Source organism: Mirounga leonina, unplaced genomic scaffold (genome assembly GCF_011800145.1).
Source record: "Mirounga leonina isolate KUSES-001 unplaced genomic scaffold, KU_Mleo_1.0 Mir_165, whole genome shotgun sequence".
NCBI lineage: Eukaryota > Metazoa > Chordata > Mammalia > Carnivora > Phocidae > Mirounga > Mirounga leonina.
The window spans coordinates 38,622,022-38,643,136 of record NW_023270415.1 but is presented as its reverse complement, the minus strand read 5'-3'; the positions used below and the strand labels follow the sequence as shown (position 1 = coordinate 38,643,136).

Genomic DNA, 21,115 nt, shown 5'->3' with positions numbered 1-21,115 from the left:
TGCCAAAGTTACAAAAGACAACTCTGCCTAACGTGCCCAATTTTTATTTTTACTGGTTTTCCTTGGAACTTTCCAACCTCATTAGCAAGAAAACTTACGATTTAGTAAGTGGTTCTCTAATGGGGGCGATTTTGTCCCCAAGAAGACATTTAAAATGTCTGGAGGTATTTTTCTTCCTCACATCTCTGGAGTACCACTGGCATTTAGTTGGCAGAGGCCAGCAAAGCTGCTAAGTATCTTATAATGCACAGCACAGCCCTCACAGCAAATCATCCAGCTCAAAATGTCTGTAGTGTCACTGTTGAGAAACTGATAGAGGTGAAGAACGCCTTTCTGATTTCAGCGGGGGAATGTCTGATTCAAAAACAGCAATTTACTTTTTAAAACTAGGTTATTCTTTTTGCTCAGTAAACTCATGCATTGGGTTCTCATTAGTCCTCATGGTGATACTGTATTGCTTAAGATTATAAATAGTAAACAGGAGTTTCCTTTTGTCAAGATAAGGGTAACACAGATAAGAAAAATAAGGAGAAAGATTGTAAGTCGTCCCTGTTAATAATTTGTTTCAGTAAGGTATGCTAGTCATCCTGATTATACTGAAACAAGACAGCTATAAACTTCTTCCTGGTCAGCATATTAACAAGATTTGTAGTATTTTCTTGGTTTATATACTTACCTTAAAGGACCTTTATATTTCATAGACTCATTAAAATCGATTGTCCTAATTGATACATGAAGGCTAATTAACTAAGAGTATCAGAAGAAAAAAGAAAGCTCTCTTGGGTTGTTCCTCCCTTAAATCTACCAAAAGACTGAAGAATTCATCAAGGGGTTAGGTAAATTAGAAAGCAGCCCTTTTGTGAGCAAGCACAATGCTAAGTCAATACCTCTCCCTACTCTTAATAGGTCCATTAGTCTAATGACATCTCCTCAGAGTCATAGCCTGTCCTTTCAATTGATCATATGACTGTCAACATTTATGAAGCACTTACTATAGAGGCCAGGAAATGTACTAGATATTTTATTAATAGCCAAAAAGTTCTTGTTTCTAAGCACTTACAGACTAGGGGAAAATAATAACAATCACAATAAATTAAATACAAATAACTAATTACTAGTGTGCAGTTACTAGAAATCAACATGTATGAACTGCGGCACCCAGCCCAGCCTGGATGGGAGTTTGACTAAGTTGGTGCTAATTAAGCTGAGACCAGGATAGTAAGCTAGGTGAAGCTGGTTGGGTGAAATGCTCAACTCCAAATGGCAGCTCAAAGACCTTCAAATAGGAGGGTGAACAATGGTGAACAAGAAATGATACTTCCTACAACTTGCTTTAAAAAAAAAAAAAAAAAATCAGAACCCCGAGTTATATTTTTTCTGCATAATGGAAAAAGATTTTGAAAAAAATATAAGACAGGAAAGAAAAATCAATATGTGAAAACATATGGAAAGGAAGAAAAACCATACTCATTTGTTCAATAAAAGTAAAAACATTATGAAATTACCAACTAAATTCTCAGAAACACAAGTGATCTGCTCCTTCAGCTAGTTCATGACAACCCATACCAAGATAATATATTAGCAATCGTGTACCAGCATTAATTTGCACAAATTTCCTTCTTACTGCTTCACAGTCTTGCACACAAGTGCTTGTTTTCCTTCTTCTGTCCATCCATGAGTCTTAGAATATTCTTCAAATTTATTTGCCTTCATTATTCTAAAAGGTTTTAAGCTTCAACCTGATTTCTAAGAGCCACAGCTTAAATGCCTATCACGTTATCTCCCTCTATTCTGTCTGAGACATAATGCTATGCTTAATATATTTATTCCAAATCCCTTAAAGCAAGAATCAGTGACTATTATTCTCAATTATATGTAAGGACAAAATATAGGCTGGATAAAATTCTAAAACAATTTGAGAAGAACAATTAAGAATAACAATTTAAACAACTGTTGATTTAATTCATACATCTTTTATTCTTCTTTTGGCAAACATCAGATAATAGGAGCAAAACTATATTGCTCACTATAGTTATACATTCTTTTTTGCTTTATATAAGTTTGTAAACATATGTTAAGTGGATAAAATTCTTGGCTAAGGACATATTCCAAAACTCTGACATATACTTTTCTGAGTTAGGAGAAAAGAAAGCTTATGAAACTTCCATTAGACCATAATCACACAGCAAACTAAGTTAGTATATGCTGTTTTTAAATTAACATCTGCCATTTTTTAAAGACTTCAATATTTGGTTACAGCTAAAATGATTATCTGAAGTTTTATGAAAAAACAGAAGCTGACCACACAAATCTTACTCATAACCATATTGGACATTTAAAAATAAAAAATAATAAAAATAAAACTATAATCAAGAAAATTCCATTCATCTTATTAGAAAAAAATACCTACCAATAAGTTATTTTAAATATAGATGGCATTTGTAATAACTAGGTTTCATGATATTTGTTTTATTACTTCTCAATGCTTATCTTTTGATTTTAAAGTAACAGATTACTTCATAATAAAGGCAAGACATTTAGCAATTTTATAATTTAACTTTTATAAATTTCAGGCCCCCAAAATTTCAGATCAAGGATTCCAAAACAGTCAGCCTTCAGAACATATTTTGTTTGGCAAACAGAATGGTTTTTCACCTTTTGAACTGGAATACCTTCATGTAGTACTTACTTGTTCTATCTAACCACAGTCCCTACCAGCTTCCCACATTGTCACCAGCTGGGCATGTGAGGCTGACACTCATTTTTAGTATTATAAAACGCAATATTTACTTAAAAAAATTAGTGCATTCATGGAGGAAAAATTCAAATACTATGAACTTGATGCTAAATCTTAATACTCATTCCTAATTTGGAAAAACTAGATCAAACCAAAAAGGACTCTTTATCTCAGGATCATGAGTTCAAGCCCCATGCTGGGCAGAGAGATTACTTCAAAAATAAAAAATAAAAATAAAATAAAAAAATAAAGACACTAAAAAACTTTTGTAAAAAAAAAAAACAACTGGTGGTCGTAATTCCATTTGGAAGTTTAAGAAACAGCAAGGAGTAACAAGTAAATTAGAGAGACAGTAATCTGACAGGTCTTTATTTGCACACAAATAAAAGGCTAATCTGTAATTCTTTAGAGGTCTGATCTGATAGGGAACACCTATTTACCAATGAATTTGTCTCATTTCTTAAACTTAACTGATTCCCATGTGAATTAATATTTTAAAATTTTTAGTTATTAAAGCAAGCTTTTTAGCTACACTTTGACGGGCTTATATAAAAAACTTCATAGTACTAATCCCATCAGTACCAAGGTTACTGAAATCAGATTCATTTATAAGCATTAATTAAATTTGCTATCACCATTACCACATATTTTCAAGAAAAAGAGACCGAATCGTTTCATTTCTTCAAGAAGAGTTACATTAAAATGGTTACTGAAAGCTTTTAGTAATAAGGAGAAAAATTTTTTATTTTCAGTGCAGAACAGAATGTTCAGGACCTTATATTAATAAAAATCTAAGCAAATAGGATACTATCTTGGTCTGTAAATGACGTTCTCCACAATGGACTCTAAAATACCAATAAGGAAACACTGGTTAAAGTTTATCTCTGACACATTTTTTAAAAATCTGTGTTAGTAGCTTTGCCATAAAACTGATTTAAGGTAGTTGTGTTTTTTCAGTAAGGTTAGAACAATCCAGCACTTGTAAGAATAGTCAGATCGGCACACTGTACTAAAACATAATTATGCAACATTTTGTAAACTAGCTGCAATTTTCAGTAGCTGTGTTCACCAACTGGGTAACAGAATTGTAATGTTCTCCTAAGCCGTATGCATGTCTCATATATCTGAAATGAGAAAAGGAGAAATGAGTAGTTTAGACGAAAGTAATTCATTGTATATAAATGTTTATTATGTATATAAAACCAAACACTCTGAATGAATCACTCCACAGGGGTATCATTCAAAGACTTCATTGACATATTACTTAAAAGTACAACACCATTTGAAAAGCATCAGCAGTCAGTAAAATCTGGTTCAATAACTCTATAAATGAGTTTAAATCAGGGAGTATACAATCACTGGGGGGTAAAGGGAAATACTGAAATGCTGAGTGCTCAATAAGCTTAAATTTTTACCTAAATTTAAGCCATTAATGACTATCTTCGTAGGTTTGGGTAATAAACACTAAAGCCAATAGAAAACTCTCCATGCTGTGCTTCAGAGAATTCTCATTCAGGTAAAATATTTTTACAATATAAAGAAACAATCTCTGGGTGCCTGAGTGGCTCAGTTGTTAAGCGTCTGCTTTCAGCTCAGGTCATGATCCCAGGGTCCTGGAACCAAGCCTTCTCCCTCTCCCGCTCCCCGTGCTTGTGTTCCCTCTCTCGCTGTCTCTATCTCTGTCAAATAAATAAATAAAATCTTTAAAAAAAAAAAATCTCTAAGGAATAAACAATTAGGCAACGTGAATGTATTTCAGCTTTTACACTTGTTGAAACTTAGCGTCATTCATGTGAAACCAGGACAATATGAAAACTAATGCTAAAATGTGTCACCTTTAGAAATGACTTTATTCTTAACTCATACACAAAAATAAACCACTAGAGGTTCTTAAACAATTATCTAAATCATATACTGACAACGCTTTCTAATTCTATAATTGCCTTTAACATAAAATAGCATAATTAATGCAGCTGAAGATAGATTTTTTTTCTGATTAATCAACATACACAACCTAAAATCTTTGAATAACTCTTTTTGTCTTAAATATGAAAAATGTAACAGTAGAAATTTCCAGGTACTTACACAAGTATTAATGGGTTTTTTGGATATTCTTCACCAACTACAATAGGAGGAGAATCTGCCTGTATTATCTCTATTGGCATTTGCAAAATGTGAGACAAAGCTCTTAGCTAAAGGAAAGAAAATGTGTTAGCAAGGAAAATAAAAAGGTAAGTCTTATTCAAATCATAAACTACTCAGTATGCATGAATAGGGCAATCATCATCCAGCATGGATCTATTCTATTCCTCACTGTACACCAAGAGCCTGCCACATAGTGGACACTTAATACATATTTGTTGAAAAAACAAATACAGTATTTATTAAACCAAATGCAGAAGTTTCAAGTCCTGGCTACGTGACAGCTTTTTAGAAATAGCAGTACCATAGTTAATGAAGTGAGGACAGGGGTAGATTGGACTCATTATACTAATCTATTTTTGAATATTGCATGAAAATTGCTAGTTTTTAAAAATACTATTGCTCAGACACCCGACCAAATCAATTACAATTTGGGAAGGGCTGGGAGGAAGGAGAGAAAGAACAGGGAAGATTAGGAGGTTTGCTTAATTTTTTAAAGCTTTTCTGATGATTCTTTTTTTTTTTTTTAATTTTATTTATTCATGAGAGACAGAGAGAGAGAGACACAGAGGCAGAGGGAGAAGCAGGCTCCCCGCGGAGCAGGGAGTCCGATGCAGGACTTGATCCCACGACCCTGGGATCATGACCTGAGCCGAAGACAGACGCTTAACCAACTGAGCCACCCAGGCGTCCCTTTTCTGATGATTCTAATGTACCAGTGTTGATAACCACTGCTTCATAATTTTCAAGGCATGACTAGAATGAGTTATGTTTAAGAACTGTACTATCCTTTCATGGAATTTCCATCTGATTAATACCTAATGTTAATTTCATATAAAATTAGAGCTTAAAGTCAGATGAATAACAGTGAATAATAAGTATTAGTAGTAACATTGTTTAGATTTACTATGACCAAGCACACTAAGGCACTTTACGTGTATTAATTCGTGCAATCCTCACAATAACCCTATGGGATAGGTGCTACTACTGTTACACATTTTAAAGATCTCTGAAGCAGAGAATGGTTAAGGTGCCTCTCTGTAGTCAAGCACAAGGAAGTAAAATGACCTGCAACTGAACTGAGTAAGTGTGACTCTGGAGTCCAAGTTCATAAATTAATCATTTAACAGTCCTCACTCATGGTGCCCTCATCTATATATTTACCCGATTATAAGAACATTCTGCCTAGAACATGGTCCTTTTAGGAAGGTTTAACAAAGGTAAGAAATTACTTCAAGAATATGGAAAAAATTCTATGCTGCACAACAGCAAACTTAATCCTATGTGATTTCTCAAAGTTCAAGCATCTTTACTCCTAATGTAGTCACAAAGCTGCTATGAACATTTCCTGAGTTTCAGAGACCCGGGAGAGGCATACAAAATGAATGGACATAGTTCCCCCTGGTGGTTCAGAAGAGGTACAAATATTGCACTACTGAGAAAAAGATTTTGAAGAAGCATTCACGCCATTTCTTCCAAAAATACAGTTCTTGAACTGAAATACTTCGAGCCACAAACTATTCAAGATGACTAACCATCACTACATAGTATTAATTACACGCTAGATTCATCCAGCTGGAACTTCAGCTTACGGAGTGCTATGCATGTACTACCTGTCTTATTTAATGTCCACAAATGACCTACCAAGTACACACCCGCATTTAATCAGGAAACTCGAGCTCAGGAGGCTGGCTGACTCCAAGATCACAAAACTGAGACGTGGAGGGAAAGCCAGGACCCAAACCCAGGACTTTCTCTCTCATCCCCTGACTTTCAAACAGTCCAGGCTGCCCCATCACCACTTGGACCAACTAGGTGGGTTATTTTGTTTAATGAAACAAAGTTAACAATAAGATAATTAAAGCTTTAAAAAAAATTCTGATAATTCCCTACAAGTGACTGAACATACTGTTTTCCTACATGTGAATTTTAATGCAGCAGATACTGCTTTGCAGTCAGTATCAACTAGAATTCCAACTGTAATGTACTGTGGTAGGATTTGGCCCATAGTTTCACATAAAAATACGGTTTTCTATTTCTAATGTAATGGACATGTTACTTTACAATAGTGATTTTCATCATCTGAACCACTAGGGTAAATTTTACTGTTCTTGAATAAAATCCTCCTTTCTTAAGTCCAGAAAATCAAATATATTGCCAGGAGCAGCATCACAAACGGAAACACACAAGTACAAGATTAGCCTCACCAACCCAGAGATCAAACACTGGGCTATTTAAAATGAAATACTGCTGGGGCGCCTGGGTGGCTCAGTCGTTAAGCGTCTGCCTTCGGCTCAGGTCATGATCCCAGGGTCCTGGGATCGAGCCCCACATCGGGCTCCCTGCTCAGTGGAAAGCCTGCTTCTCCCTTTCCCACTCCCCCTGCTTGTGTTCCCTCTCTCGCTGTCTCTGTCAAATAAATAAATAAAATCTTAAAAAAAATAAAATAAAAAAATAAAATGAAATACTGCTTTACTTCCCAAAGATACATACTTAAATCAAAGGCCTAAGAATGTTAACTCCCTATTTCAATGCTTCATCAGTAAAGAAATAGCAAATACATTAAGAAAAGGGATACTCAGAAACTAGGATCAGCTGCAAAATATGTCTGAATACTACATATGGGATTTAGAAATTAAATTTAACAAGCCACAAATACCATGAATAATTACAAACTTACCTCAAGCTGACCTCCCCATGCAGCTGTGTTGACAATATCATCACAGTACTTTGTAAACTCTTCTGTAGAGAAAAATGAGAAGATAGCACTTAATAATTTTCATAACTCATGTTACAAGATCCCTTTTATAGCTCCCACAATTCCTGATCATTACTCAAGTTGTGAACTTACTTCTCCCTCTACCTGCACTCTCTAGAATTTAATCCACTTCCCATATCCAAACTTAACTTGCTCCAACTTTGGACCACCTCTCCATCTGAGAGCAAAGCAATTCATTTCTGCTTCTCTCCCTCAGCCTGAAGCCCAGGCACCTTAACTACATAGCAAGGCTATTCTTCTGTTTACACAGGCAACCCCCATATTACCACCACTCACTACCTTGACACATATTTTAAAGCCCAGACCTCCATCTGAAAAAATACGCAGAACAATTAAAACAGTGCAGCCTTTATAAAATCAGGTCTACTCTAAGACCCCATAAGAAATGTGAGAAGAGAATTAGGGTAAAAGTAGAAATGACCTGAAATTCCTTTCCCAGCAATAGCACCAGAGTGCCTGCACTTGTTATCTCGAAGGCATTTGCCTTATTTGCTTCAGTATCAGTACTAGCCAAAGAAAGGGCTTCCTGGATCAGTCATGAGAGTAGGCAAAGACCTAACTGCAGTTTAATGGCACATCTTGAGCATACACACTTTTATATAGGAAGTTAAAATGGGAAACGAGGGGCGCCTGGGTGGCTCAGATGGTTAAGCGTCTGCCTTCGGCTCAGGTCATGATCCCAGGGTCCTGGGATCGAGTCCCGCATCGGGCTCCCTGCTCCTTGGGAGCCTGTTTCTCCCTCTGCTTCTCTCTCTCTGTCTCTCTGTCTCTCATGAATAAATAAATAAAATCTTTAAAAAATAAAAATAAAATAAAATAAAAAATAAAATAAAATGGGAAACGAACACCCTCCCTGTTTAGAGGAAGGGAAAAGAATTAAGGGCATCGGGCACCTGGGTGGCTCAGATGGTTAAGCGTCTGCCTTCAGCTCAGGTCATGATCCCAGGGTCCTGGGATCGAGCCCCACATCAGGTTCCTGGCTCAGCGAGGAGCCTGCTTCTCCCTCTCCCTCTGCCTCTCCCACTGCTCATGCTCTCTCTCTCTCTGTATCTCTGTGTCTCAAATGAATAAATAAAATCTTTTAAAAAAAAATTAAAAAAAAAAGAATTAAGGGCATCTATAGAAAATATGTCCTGTGGGTTTGTCTCATCCACTGCTATATCTCCAATGCTCAAAATAGTGCCTAGAATAGTCCCTGGCACATAGTGGCCCTCAATAAATATTGGCGGAATGAGTAAGAAATTAAGTCTTTTATCTTTTTTTAAATTCAGCATGCTGAGTTGCCACCTCTTTTCCACTGCCCTGCAACTAGCAGAGTTGGGGACTCCATTAAAGGAAAGCCAACCTTAACCTTCTCTTCTCCAACCCATCCTGGCCATGTGACTTGCTCCCAAAGGATACTACCACACCTGCAACTTCCCTTAAGAACTAACTTTCCTCTGTTCTATCCCTGACTCCCCCCAAAACTCTCAGATTTTCACCTGCTCTCTCCTTTACTTGCTAGTTGTGCATTTCTTTACACCTCTCCATAAATATCTTACCTTAATTACCAAAGGTATTATAAAGAATAATAAGGCAGGTTATTAACTTATTTGTTTTTGGTTTGGCAAAATCAAATTTTTCCTAAATATTACGGCTTATTGAGAAAATTAAATCTCCCAGTGTACAGGATAAAAGTAGGATTTAGCTTTCCCAATCATTCTGCTTATGGTCTTTGGGCCCTATACTTCCATAGACTAGTCAAAGCTTACCTCCCTCTATGCCCAAATTTGTGACATGTGAACTTATAAACCACAATTTTTTTCAGTAATAGTAATCCTATTCCCATTTTTATCTTAAATGAAACATTAAACCACAAAATGGTCAAGTACTTAAAAGATCTTAAAGCAAAATGAACTAGTAACTATTAAAATTATAAAAAAGAATTCTGCCTAAATTTTGAGATTTTTTTTTCCCTCCATAAAGACTATCACGGGTTTTTCTTATTCTCAATCCCAGGAATCGTTTTATTTAACAGCAGCAACAAGACATAGTAGGAAAAAAAAAAAAAAGACATAGTGAAGAAAAATAAATTACCTGGAGTATACATATCTCCTGTATTAGGATTTGTTAAAAACGGCAGAAAGTCTTCCACATGGCCTTGTATATACTCAGCAGTTTGACTTCTCAAGGCAGCCACAGTCAAGGGGCATTTCCGTTCTTCCAGCTGATCTTCAATGGCTCTATACATACAATGGCCATCAGATGGAATCTGTTTAATTTCCAACTGTCTAGCTGCCAGTATTTGAGCCAGTTTTTCACTTTCTAGGTGTCTAGCTCCAGTTAAGTTCTCAATTTCAGCTTCAGCTATCCTTTCTTCCCGCTCCTTTTCCAATGCAGCTTTTTTGTCCTAGGATGAGAATACAGGAAAGTTAATTTACAATAATTAGGACTATTTCACATTTATTTAGGGGATAGAAATGTAAGACTCAAAACTTTCTGCCATCTTCCTTCTCCCACAAGCATTATCATATTGATGATCTCATCACTTACAGAATGTTCTATACTATGAACTCCTTTAAGGGCAACTATCTTTCTGATCTACATGTACCCAACACCAAGCTCTGTATTAGGACCAAAAAAAGCCTTCAAATTTTTCTTTGAAGTCTGTTTAAAAACTACATGACAAGTTTCTAAAAACTCTACTTACTGATTTCAAAGTACTGCCTGAAGACTGAGCTATCCTAGGCCTTAAAGCAACATCATTATCATATTTATGCCAAGCTAATCCAAGCTTTTTAACTTATCACTCAACTACTGGGGCATTAACATGTTAAATCACCAGTGAGGCATCAATATGGCAAAGCCTTTAGAAGGGTACAGGAATTCTATTTATCTAGCCTAAAGAAAAAAACTCTGTGTGTACACACACACACACAACATTTACTAAAGCACAGATAAAAAAAATCTTCTTATAAAAAATTAAAATATTACAGAGAGACTAAAGTTCCCCTAAGGATCACGGCCAATTTCAGTGCCTGCTCTAGAGGTCTGGTGATTTTTTTTCTAAGCATTTTAACAAATATAGATGTACTCATAAAAAAGTATGGAAAAAAATATTTTGACAAAAAATGATATCACATTACATTCTGCAACATGCTTTTCCTTATTCAAATGTCATAAGAGCTCTTCCTATGGCAACATATGCAAGGATGGTGTAGGGATAGGGCAATGAGATCTGTGACATGAAGGATGGATAGGAAGTAGAATGGGAAGGCTGGGGAAAATAAGAAAAAAAAAAAAAATTCTGACAGTTATACCAGCAAGTATCAAAGCCAAAAGCACTATATGTTTCATAGCTGAACACGGTTCATATAGCTAGAGTACCATAGAAACATGTCAAGAAATGAGGTTGGGGGCAGAAAAGGTATGTATATTGTTAATATATGTTAAATCTATGCATACATAGTTTAAAAATTAGAGAAATATACACAAAATACAGTGCTTTTCTCTGGATCATAGGATTACAAAATAAGTTGTTTCCCCCCTTCACCTATCCTCCCATCCAAATCCCCTCTAGCAACCACCAGTTTGTTCTCTGTATTTAAAAGTCTGGCTTTTGGGCGCCTGGGTGGCTCAGATGGTTAAGCGTCTGCCTTAGGCTCAGGTCATGATCTCAGGGTCCTGGGATCGAGTCCCGCATCGGGCTCCCTGCTCCTTGGGAGCCTGCTTCTCCCTCTGCCTTTCTCTCTCGCTCTGTCTCTCATGAATAAAAAAAAAATTAAAAAAAAATTAAAAAAAAATAAATAAAAAAAAGAGAAAATTTTAATAAAAAAATAAATAAAAAATAAAAGTCTGGCTTTTGTTTACAAAGTAAGTTTTGTTTTGTGTGTGCACGCGTGCACACTTTTCTGCATCTTTCTAATTCTCCATCATGAATATGTTTTACTTATATACAGATCATGAATCCTTTTCAATTTAAGAGAATAAAAATAGTTAAGTTGAATTCCACAAATCTTGATATTGGTAGCAAATTACAGTGAAGGATTTGGTAAAAGAAGGAAAAAGTAAAGATTTTCGTGTCCCTAGCTTTCATTCCTCCTTGGGGCAGAAGAAATTAATGGAAAGGCAAATTTCAACTTAATGTCACACACTTGAACTACTTGCCTGTTATGTGCCATGCTGGAACCTAAAGTGATTTGTAAATTACCTGAATAAAAAACAGTATTATCTCCCTAATAAAACATACACCTATTTAAGTTTATTCCACCCGAATCCAACCATGCCAGAAGTAACATGAACAAATTTATTTCACTGCATACCTACAACTATGTATCAGAGCAGCATAAAAACCTTAAAACACAAGATGGCACTGTTACGTTTTGAAAGTCTAAAAAACATTTTCAGAGGGGAGAGGGAGGATAAGCACCTTGGATATCATCTAATCCAAAACCCCTCATTTTCCTCTGAGGAAACAGCACGCAGAAAGATTTCCAAAGGCCATACAGCTGGTTTAGAAGCAGATTGGGACCAAGGACAACACAGAGCACTCCTTCTATCCAGGCACCTAAATCAGAATAAAAGTTGGAGCAGATGGGAGCTGGAGTTAATGATGTTATATGCTAGTTACTAGATGAGTGGAATTTTATACTGTCTGCAAAACCATTTAACCCTCTAAAATACTAATCCAAGCATTTCACTTTTGCCCTCAAGCTCTGCTTCAATGTTACCCAGCAATTGTGTTTTCTTTCCAGGGCACAAGGGGGAAAATTCACTGGATTCTTTTCCCAGCCATGGATAGTTTCCCAATGGCGCTAGGCACTGTGGTTTCTATAGCCCTAGTGCTAGAGACAGAATGGCAACAATTAAGTCTAATGAAAACATATATTTAAGATAAAAACAGCAATTAACTCACAAATATATTGTCAGTAAAACCAGAGTCATTTCAATATAGTAATGTAGCAAAATCATCTCTGAAGAGAAATCTTAAGAGCCGGGTACTAGTCCTGGGTTTGTATCAAACTCAGTTTGCCACTAAGGCAACTGGGCTCACTCATTTGTAAAATAAAGAAATTGAACTAGATCTCATTCCAGCTCCCAAATTTCCTATTGTTGGAACCCAATTCTTCTAAGTTCTACTTTGGGCTCTTCCCAGCATACCAAAAAGCTTCTTCCATTGAAGCCTGCTGAATTAAAAAAATATTCCCTGTGTTTTTCTAGATTTAAAATTAGAGATTTACTCTACAATATTCCAATAATAAATCTTCATAAAGTTCTGTCAGTTTTCTTCTAAGACAGAATTGTATCTCTCCCAAAGATAAACACAATTAATTTATTGGCTTTTCATTCCTTGGTGTCTTTGGCCGGAAAAAAAAAGTTTAGGTTTCATTTTCGTATATACTATAAACTTTCAAGTGTTTTCAGTTCTAGAATCCTATTAATACTATTAATATAACAAAGCAATAAAAAATTTCTGGCATTACTTCTAGGGTGTTTTCTTGCCAAGTGTTTAAGCAGCTGACTATAAAGGATACTAAATTTTTTGAGGGTATAGTTGAAAAGGTATGCATTTCAGCTATGCAGAATTTTAGGAGAAAAGTAACAAGATGTTTGAGAAAAGTAAGGGAGTTTAATTTTTTATTTGTTTTGTTGCCTAAGGGTCCAGCTGGGGTGAGTAAGATTTGATAAAGACAGGAAGGGGTTGGGACCTAGGTTTTCCAGAATTAAATAGGCTACTCTTATAAGATGTATCAATTACTAAGTAGAGGTAATTCCAACAAGTATTTTGTTATGCTCCTGCCAAGCAAAAATTCTGACCTTTGCTTTTGATCTATAGAAGCTAGATGACAACTATAAGGCTCTCACAAAAAGAACACATATAAGCAGGGAGTTAAAATAGATAACCTCCAAGATACTACAAAATCTAAGTTTCATGATTCTATGGAATTCACAAACATAATATTTCCTCAAGAAAATAAAATCTTACATAAGTATGAGAAATGTTTGACAACTTGCAACTTAGTCAACTTTCAAACAACAACAAAAAAGATACGGTCTTGGGTTGAATTTCTAAGAGGCACACTATGCAGGACTGAACACAGTAAACAATACTACCATGTGCTGACCCACTGGTTCTCCAGGCCTTGTGTTAGGGCTTTGGAAATAGTACATTATTTAATATTTACAATAACTCTATAAAGTAGGTATTATTTACCCCATTTTGTACATATGAAACTGAGGTTTAAAAAAGTTAAGAATCTTACCCAAAGCTACAATAGTAAGTGGGATATTAAAACCTTCACATGTCTGACACCAAATACCATGCCCTATTAAATTATGTACTACTAAATTACAAAATGCTAAATTAGCTTAAAAACAAACACTTAAATACTATAAAACATCAAATGTTAATAAAACAGTATTTGAGACTAAACATACTAGATTTAAACCCCTTTTTCTTTTTCCAAGTGAACAGCCCTTACCTATCTAATTTCATTCCCATAACTTTGATTTCATGAACTCACTACTTCCAACAAATCAGTTTCCTTATAGCTCTCTGATGATGCAAAATTTCATGCCCACATTTATTTTTATGCATGAGGTTTCTCCTACTCAAATATCCTATCTAATTAACTGTACTTTCTTAAAATTCCAACTCATTATATAATACTTGGCACAAATGAACTTTTCCTTCTCTGAATTTTCACTGCAACTAACCATCACGTAGATACCTGCATAATACTGAGAATTCTGTACACCTGTGTATCTTGCTTAATTTCTAGATTCAAATCCTTGTTTCACCACTTAACACCAGTTTTCAACCAAAAGAGAATCACCTGGACCCACAATGTGAAGATTCTAAATTATTAAGTAAATATCCTTCGCACACTCCCTTCCTATCCCTACTCTCTATGAGACCCAGAAACTGTACATGTTATTTTATACTGTTTAGACCTATTTTCTTCTCTTCAAAATGAGGATAAGAATCTACTTCACAGGATTATAATCAGGACTAAATGAGATTTCATATAATCTATAAGCCTAGCATTGTATCTGGCACATACTAAGTGTTTAATAAATGTTAGTTCAGGTATTTGACAAGAAATTCCATCATTTTTTTTCCTATTCCCTTCGTTTACGTATACAACACCTAAGATAGTAAGCATATAGCACTAACTTAATTACTTGGTGACATGACATTCATACCCGTCTCTTTTGTGCTTTTGATATCCGAGGTGGCTGATTCTCAAGAACCAAGTTTGAAATGTTAACAGCAACAGAATCTATCTGAAGGAAACAAAAGCATTACCAAGTTAATGAAAAATACTTTTAAGTTATTATTCAAAGTATTAGATTATTAAATTATTGAAAATCACACAAAAAAAGAAAATCACAGGTATGTGTAATACAACAATTCAAATTTGAATAACAGCACTAGGTACAATATTACATGAAGTGGTTTTGTCTCCTTTTTAAATTTTTAAGGGAGAATTCACCAGATTCCCAAAAAGTTTCCTTAGAGCTCTCCAAAGATAACGCTCATCCCTGTGGGCTTTCCTTCCTTGAAATTCCTATTCCGTTAATCTAAATACTTCCTATAATTATAGTGTCAACTCATTCAGCAGTTCACCCTTCCCTTCTCTAAATGCTGAGAGTACTTATAGGATATATAAGATCCTGTGTTGAGGTGCCTGAGTGGCTGTTAGTTAAGTGTCAGCCTCTTGATTTCGGCTCAGGTCATGATACCAGGTTCCACACTCAGCGGGGAGTCTGCCTGTCCCTCCCCCTCTGCTCCTCCCTCTGTGTGCATGATGCCCACGCTCCTGCTCTCTCTCTTTCTTAAATAAATAAATAAAATCTTAAAAAAAGAAAAAATAAGGTCTTGTGCTGGATTCATTACCGCCTTCATAATCTCAAATGCGGCAGGAAAGGCCTTTTCCCATCTCAATTAGCCAGAACCTGATGAACACTGTTGAGCTTTCTCTATCCTCTCCCATCTACAAACTGATAACTACAGGTAGAAAAGTTAATGTATTGTTTAGATATCACAACAAATCTTAATCATCAAATGGCTATTATGTGTTTGCTGAAGTAAGAATATGCTAGACTAACGATCAGGATTAGTACTAGTATTTTATTACTGCAAATGTAACTTAAACTAGTTTTTAGTAGGACACATGCATAAAGCATATAAAGGCCTCTCACAACAAAAGAGATAGCAGGCTCCAAGGCTATAACCAAATTATCAAAATATCAAAACCAAACTAAGACTTCAGAGAGTGGTTACATCAACTTTAATAAAATTAGTATCCTTATATTTTTCAGAGGAATCTGCTAAAATCTACAAACTGCCATACTGACAAGAGGCAAGATACAGAGAAGCATCTGGAAAGAAATGACATGAGAATTCAGATAGTGTCCAGAAATAAAACAAGCTTAAGTTAATGAAAAAGATCATAGGTCAAAGTAAAATGGGAGTTTGTATTTTAACAGTTGAACAATATGTAGCTTAAGAATCAAACATTTTTGTCCTTGGAAACCTAGGAAAGAGATCTCAAAATTGAAAATTGGAGAGCAAATAAAACTATCTCATTAATAGAAAAGATGGGGAGATAATCAGGAATACCATGATTGTGACAACACAAACAACTGGAGCATCACACCTTGCCACTTGGAAATAAAATATGTTAAGTCATGGAAGGCCAGGATCTTAACTAACGACTAGCTAATAAGGCTAAAGAAGATGAGATTATGTTTCATATAAAGACCACTGTAAATCAGTACAGACAAGCTGTTTTCTTGTCAACAGCAGACCAAAAATAAACCAAGTAAAACTAAGTTATGGTAGATAAAATTTTGTATAGCCATAAGAACTTTCTATCAAAAATGGAGTAAGATTATGGAGCCTGTGATCCTTGATATCCAAAATCATGTGATAAACTACCATACCACACTAAGTCATAACAGAATTATGATTCACATCTTGGAGTAAGACAGTCCTGATTTTGACTTCTGGCTTTGGCATTTAATAGCTGGTATGAATTCAGAAGGAAATTCTTAGTCCCTGAGTCTATTTCTGTCTTGAAAAATGGAATTATCTACATTTACTTCATGGGTAATACCTCATAGTGTGTTACTATGAAAATTACATGAGAATAATGCACATATGTTAAAGTGTTTGGCACACACAATATCTATTAGCTACAATGATAAAATAAGTATTAGTTAAAACGATGACAGTATGCTCTAATTTACCCAGGAAACAAAAGTAAATTTTCATTCATTACAACTTGTTCATAAAGCACATTTTATAACCTGAACATGATTTCATATTTGCTGTCCCACTCGATTCTTACAGAATCTTGTGCTTAAACAGCAGAAGTATTTGTATCATATTATATGTGAAGAATTTTATGCTCAGGAAATTTAAGTAACTTTACCAAAGTTACAATACTATTTAATGGCAATTCTGGGTCTAGAAGTCTGATCTTCCAACTTCCACTTGGTGAAGCTTCCTCTGGTCCACTTTATCATTATGTTCATTTTGGGGGCAAGTACATAGTTGAAGTGTACTTTTTTTGCTGACCTCCCTTACACATTACCAAGTAAACCTGGTCACAGAAATATTAATGAAAGGTGATGCATGAGCATGATTTTGTGACTTCCTTTCCCTCTAATTTTATGATTTCATATAGTGAACAGTTTATTAGAGGTGGACAGTTGCTTTCAAAAGCTGTAGGCAAAAAGAAACAACACTTCACATACTTTACTTTCCTTAGAATTCAGCTTCACTTGCTCCAGTTCTTCTTTATGTTTCTGTTCCATTTCTGCTTCCAACTTAGCAACATCTTCAGTGAGTTGCTTCCTCCTCTTTTTGTCATTCTTGGGAACAGCATTCTTCATACCCTGAATTTTGGCTGAAAATCCACCAAAAATCATTAAGTCAACAACCCAGAGATTAAGAGGAAATGACAAATAGGGGCAATAAGGGGATGATAAGAGGAGAAGTGTATAGACAAGTAATGATGTAAGGCAAAAAGAGTAATTACATAACAATCAGACATTTACAGAGAAGAACCCAGATGAAGGAGAGACAAAACAAACAAAAAAACCTCATTAACAAAAACGTACGTCTGTTTGGTGTGATAGGAGGAGGGGGGAAAAAATGACTCTGAGTTTTAAATCTCTCAAGCATCCCTTCTGAGTCCTCAAAACTGAGGTATTTCAAAACGCGTCCATTAGCGCCCAGTATCAGTAACTGATTAGGAACAGGAAAGGGAGACGGGAGGGGGAGAACAATCTGGGCCCAACACGAAATTCTCAGACACCAGCACCGGCTGTGGCGTGGGGTAGTGGGGACGCGGTGGACCTGAGAAAAGGAAGCTTCTAAAAATCTGGCGGATTAAGGGACCACCGGGGCAGGGGATTAGGAGGGGTGAGGCCACTGGCTACTTTGGGAAAGTCTAGGAGGATGCAGATCAGAAGCCTCTCGAGATTCCCTAGAACCGACCCGCCACGCGCCCTTTCCTGGATCTGAGAGATTTCTAGGTTCCCATTCCCTCGTCACCTTGCAACTCTTTCTTCTCTTTGCGATGCCTTCTCACCAGCTGCTCCTCCTCATCAAGCTCCTCCGCCAAGATTGCCTCCATGACGACCAGGTGGCCCTGCACATGCGCTGGTAGAAACCTACATCACCGACTACCAGGCGCTTTCCACCCCTCAACCTTCACCTGGGGTTCCATTGGCCGTGGCTGGGACCCAGTCCCGCCTTCGAGGCGGTACCGGATCTAAGCCGAGTCATTGGACCCAAGGGTCAGGAGATGGAATGGACGCATGCGCACTCCCATGACCCCGCTCTGATGAGGCGGGGCGGCGGGGGAGGAGCGCGACAATGCGTGGGGGTGTGGCTTGGGTCGCTGGAGTTTGCTGCCTCCCGATTGGCTAGCGCGCTATAGCTCCCCAGCAATAAAGCTAAGCATCAGGCTATTGGCTCTGACGTGAGGCGAGCAGTGATGACGTGCGGGAGCCATTTTGGACGTTCATTTTCTTTTGTAAGGGGCTTCGGAAGGCTGTCTTTAATCTTTACTTTTGGTCCCATTGCCAAGAAGAGTTGTTCGAAAGGTAAGCAAGAAGAGAACATTTCAATAAACCTGTTAATAATTACCAATGGGAATCTTTGGGCTGACTCGGTCAAGCGGTAGAGAATTAAGTTTTGTTTATTGTTTTAAAGGTCGTTAATACCTGAGTTCGGAAGAAACCGCTTATAATCGAGAAAATGCCGCCTCTTGAAACGGATATAGCAGTGGAAACCGAAGAGAGAGTAAGGTTTGATCGTATAATACAGGAGCTTAAAGATCTGTGCTCATTGATAAAGAGGCTAATGTCAGAGCGCTTGGAAAGTATCAAGGAGAGAGCGCTAACAGAAATGTGCAAGCCTGATCGGTCACAAAATCGAATTACCGAAGTAAATGCAAAACAAGAGAAACCTGCAGAAAAAAAGGAAAAATAAATAAAAGAGAAGAAGAGAAATCTACAGGATCGATTCAGGAGATACAATCTACACATAATAGGAATACCTGAAACGGGAAAGCAAATGAAGCTGAAACAGTAAGGACCTAATTGAAGAAAATATTCCAGATTCGAAAAACGAACTCAATCTGCAAATAGAAAAAGTTCATAGAGTACCAGTAAAACAACGAAAAGAAAGCAACACCTAGACCTATCCTAGTGACATCTTTAAACTGGAAGGATAAAGAAAAAAATTCTCCCAAGTATTCAGAGAAAGCAGGTTACCTGTAAAGGGGTAAAAGTCAGACTGACGCGATTTTTCTCTTGGCAACTGTAAATGCCGAAAGGCAAGGGGGCAGTATCTACAGTTTTAAGGGAAAATGATTTTGAACTAAGAGTTACATATCCTGCCAAGTTATCGTTTCTAAATGAAGGCAACTGGCAGACATTCGTAGATATGCAGCGGTTAAGAAAGTATATCAGCCAAATACCATTCTTGAAAAATTTGCTAAATGCTGTTACTGCAGCGCACAAAAACAAGAGTAGTGAGGCAATTGTATTAAAAAAAAAATGGCGGGTAAGCATTAAAGCTAGTTAGGTATCATTAAAGATTAAATTGTTATATGTAGGGTTATAAAACTAAATGCAAAGATAAATTCTTCAGTTGGGTCTAAAATTTCAGTTTGTCTTGTTTTAAACCGAAAAGGTGTGCTAAATGTTCAATGTAGACAATAAGTACTGTTTTTAGTATGTAATGTGGATAAAGATATGCATGCTCTTCAGCTAAACAAATAAAAGGGCTTTGTTACTGTGGTGGACAGGACACCTAGAGTAAAGGCATTCCAAGTGTTAATCTCATAAAATGGGAAATTGGTACAGTATTGTGCCCTTTATTTTTAATTGTAGAGGGTGGGGAAAGTAATTTCCAAATCCCTGACTGGGGAGGTGGTAGATGAAAACCTTGTTTTATGTACATCTTGCCTAGGGAAAATCAGTAGTAACCACTTCATGTAGTAGTTCATTCTAAGTAAATTTGACATTGAGATAAGTGTTACAGATAAAATTGGAGAGGAAATGGTGAAAAAACAAAAACAGCAAGGAAACATTAAAATTAGCATAAAATAGGTTAACAGATCACACTCATAAACAGGCTAAATATCCCTGTTAAAAAGATTCAAATTGGGTCAAAAATCAGTCTCTGAATCTGGAGTTCACATTTGTATAAAACAAAGGATAAAGGAATTTAAAGATAATGAAAACTATTAAGGCATAGAAATTGAGATAGGGAGCAACATTTCTATGAGAATTCTTTTTTTCCCCCATGGTACCTCCACACCCATTTTTTTTTATCAGAATTTTAAGCTATAACAAAGTATAAAACTGTAGGATGTAGCATTTAAGAAGCTTCATGTGGTAAATAACATGGCATTCATCTGTAAAATGTTCAATATCTTGATGTGAGTGGTAGTTTTACTGCTGTATATATAGTTTTTAAGTGCATTCTAAAATAAAGTAATTCTTAATTCAAATACATGTGGCAATACATATATTGGAGACTGACTTCACTTACAGTCTTTAGTAAAGTAAATGAAAAGGGATAGACTGATTAGGAGGGGTGTGAATGTGTGTATAATATGTATTACTTTGCTACTTCATTTGCATTCTTTTCAAACTATCCTGAAACATTTCTAAATGATCTTGTGCTAGGATACAGAGAGAACTTTAATTTATGAGCACATTGCACAAATGACTACATTGCAAGAAAGCCTAGAAACTAAGTTTAAAAGCTGAAAAATCATATTCTTGGAATTTTGGAATGTTCTCAACTTGGGTCAAAGAGAAAATTGTAACGAACACTTATAATTTAGGAAATGCTACAATAAGGATGTTATACATTATATGTTATGGAATGGGTGTACAAAAGGCAAGGAACAGGGAATGAAAACAGGTGAAGAATGGAATATGCACCT

General features: G+C 36.2%; 1 protein-coding gene and 1 long non-coding RNA gene across 4 annotated transcripts; one reads left to right on the top strand and one right to left on the bottom strand.

Moving 5' to 3' along the window:
- Positions 1 to 1,953: 1,953 nt before the first annotated feature.
- OTUD6B (OTU deubiquitinase 6B) lies at positions 1,954 to 18,371 on the bottom strand. Of its 3 annotated transcripts, XM_035011503.1 has the most exons (7): positions 18,205 to 18,371; positions 17,403 to 17,554; positions 14,844 to 14,924; positions 9,735 to 10,047; positions 7,560 to 7,621; positions 4,823 to 4,929; positions 1,954 to 3,861 (listed from the first exon to the last, which is right to left on the bottom strand). In XM_035011503.1, the coding sequence occupies exons 1-7, from the start codon at positions 18,284 to 18,286 to the stop codon at positions 3,777 to 3,779; spliced, it is 882 nt and encodes a 293-aa protein (XP_034867394.1). In that variant the 5' UTR covers positions 18,287 to 18,371; the 3' UTR covers positions 1,954 to 3,776. The 3 variants fall into 3 exon arrangements, with proteins under 3 accessions (XP_034867394.1, XP_034867395.1, XP_034867396.1); XM_035011504.1 differs by lacking the exon at positions 4,823 to 4,929; XM_035011505.1 differs by lacking the exons at positions 17,403 to 17,554; positions 18,205 to 18,371 and adding an exon at positions 12,067 to 12,204.
- A 276-nt stretch (positions 18,372 to 18,647) lies between these two features.
- Positions 18,648 to 20,674, top strand: LOC118015008. Its single transcript, XR_004680476.1, has 2 exons — positions 18,648 to 18,758; positions 18,868 to 20,674. It is a non-coding gene; the product is annotated as an uncharacterized LOC118015008 (long non-coding RNA).
- The last annotated feature ends 441 nt before the right edge of the window (positions 20,675 to 21,115 follow it).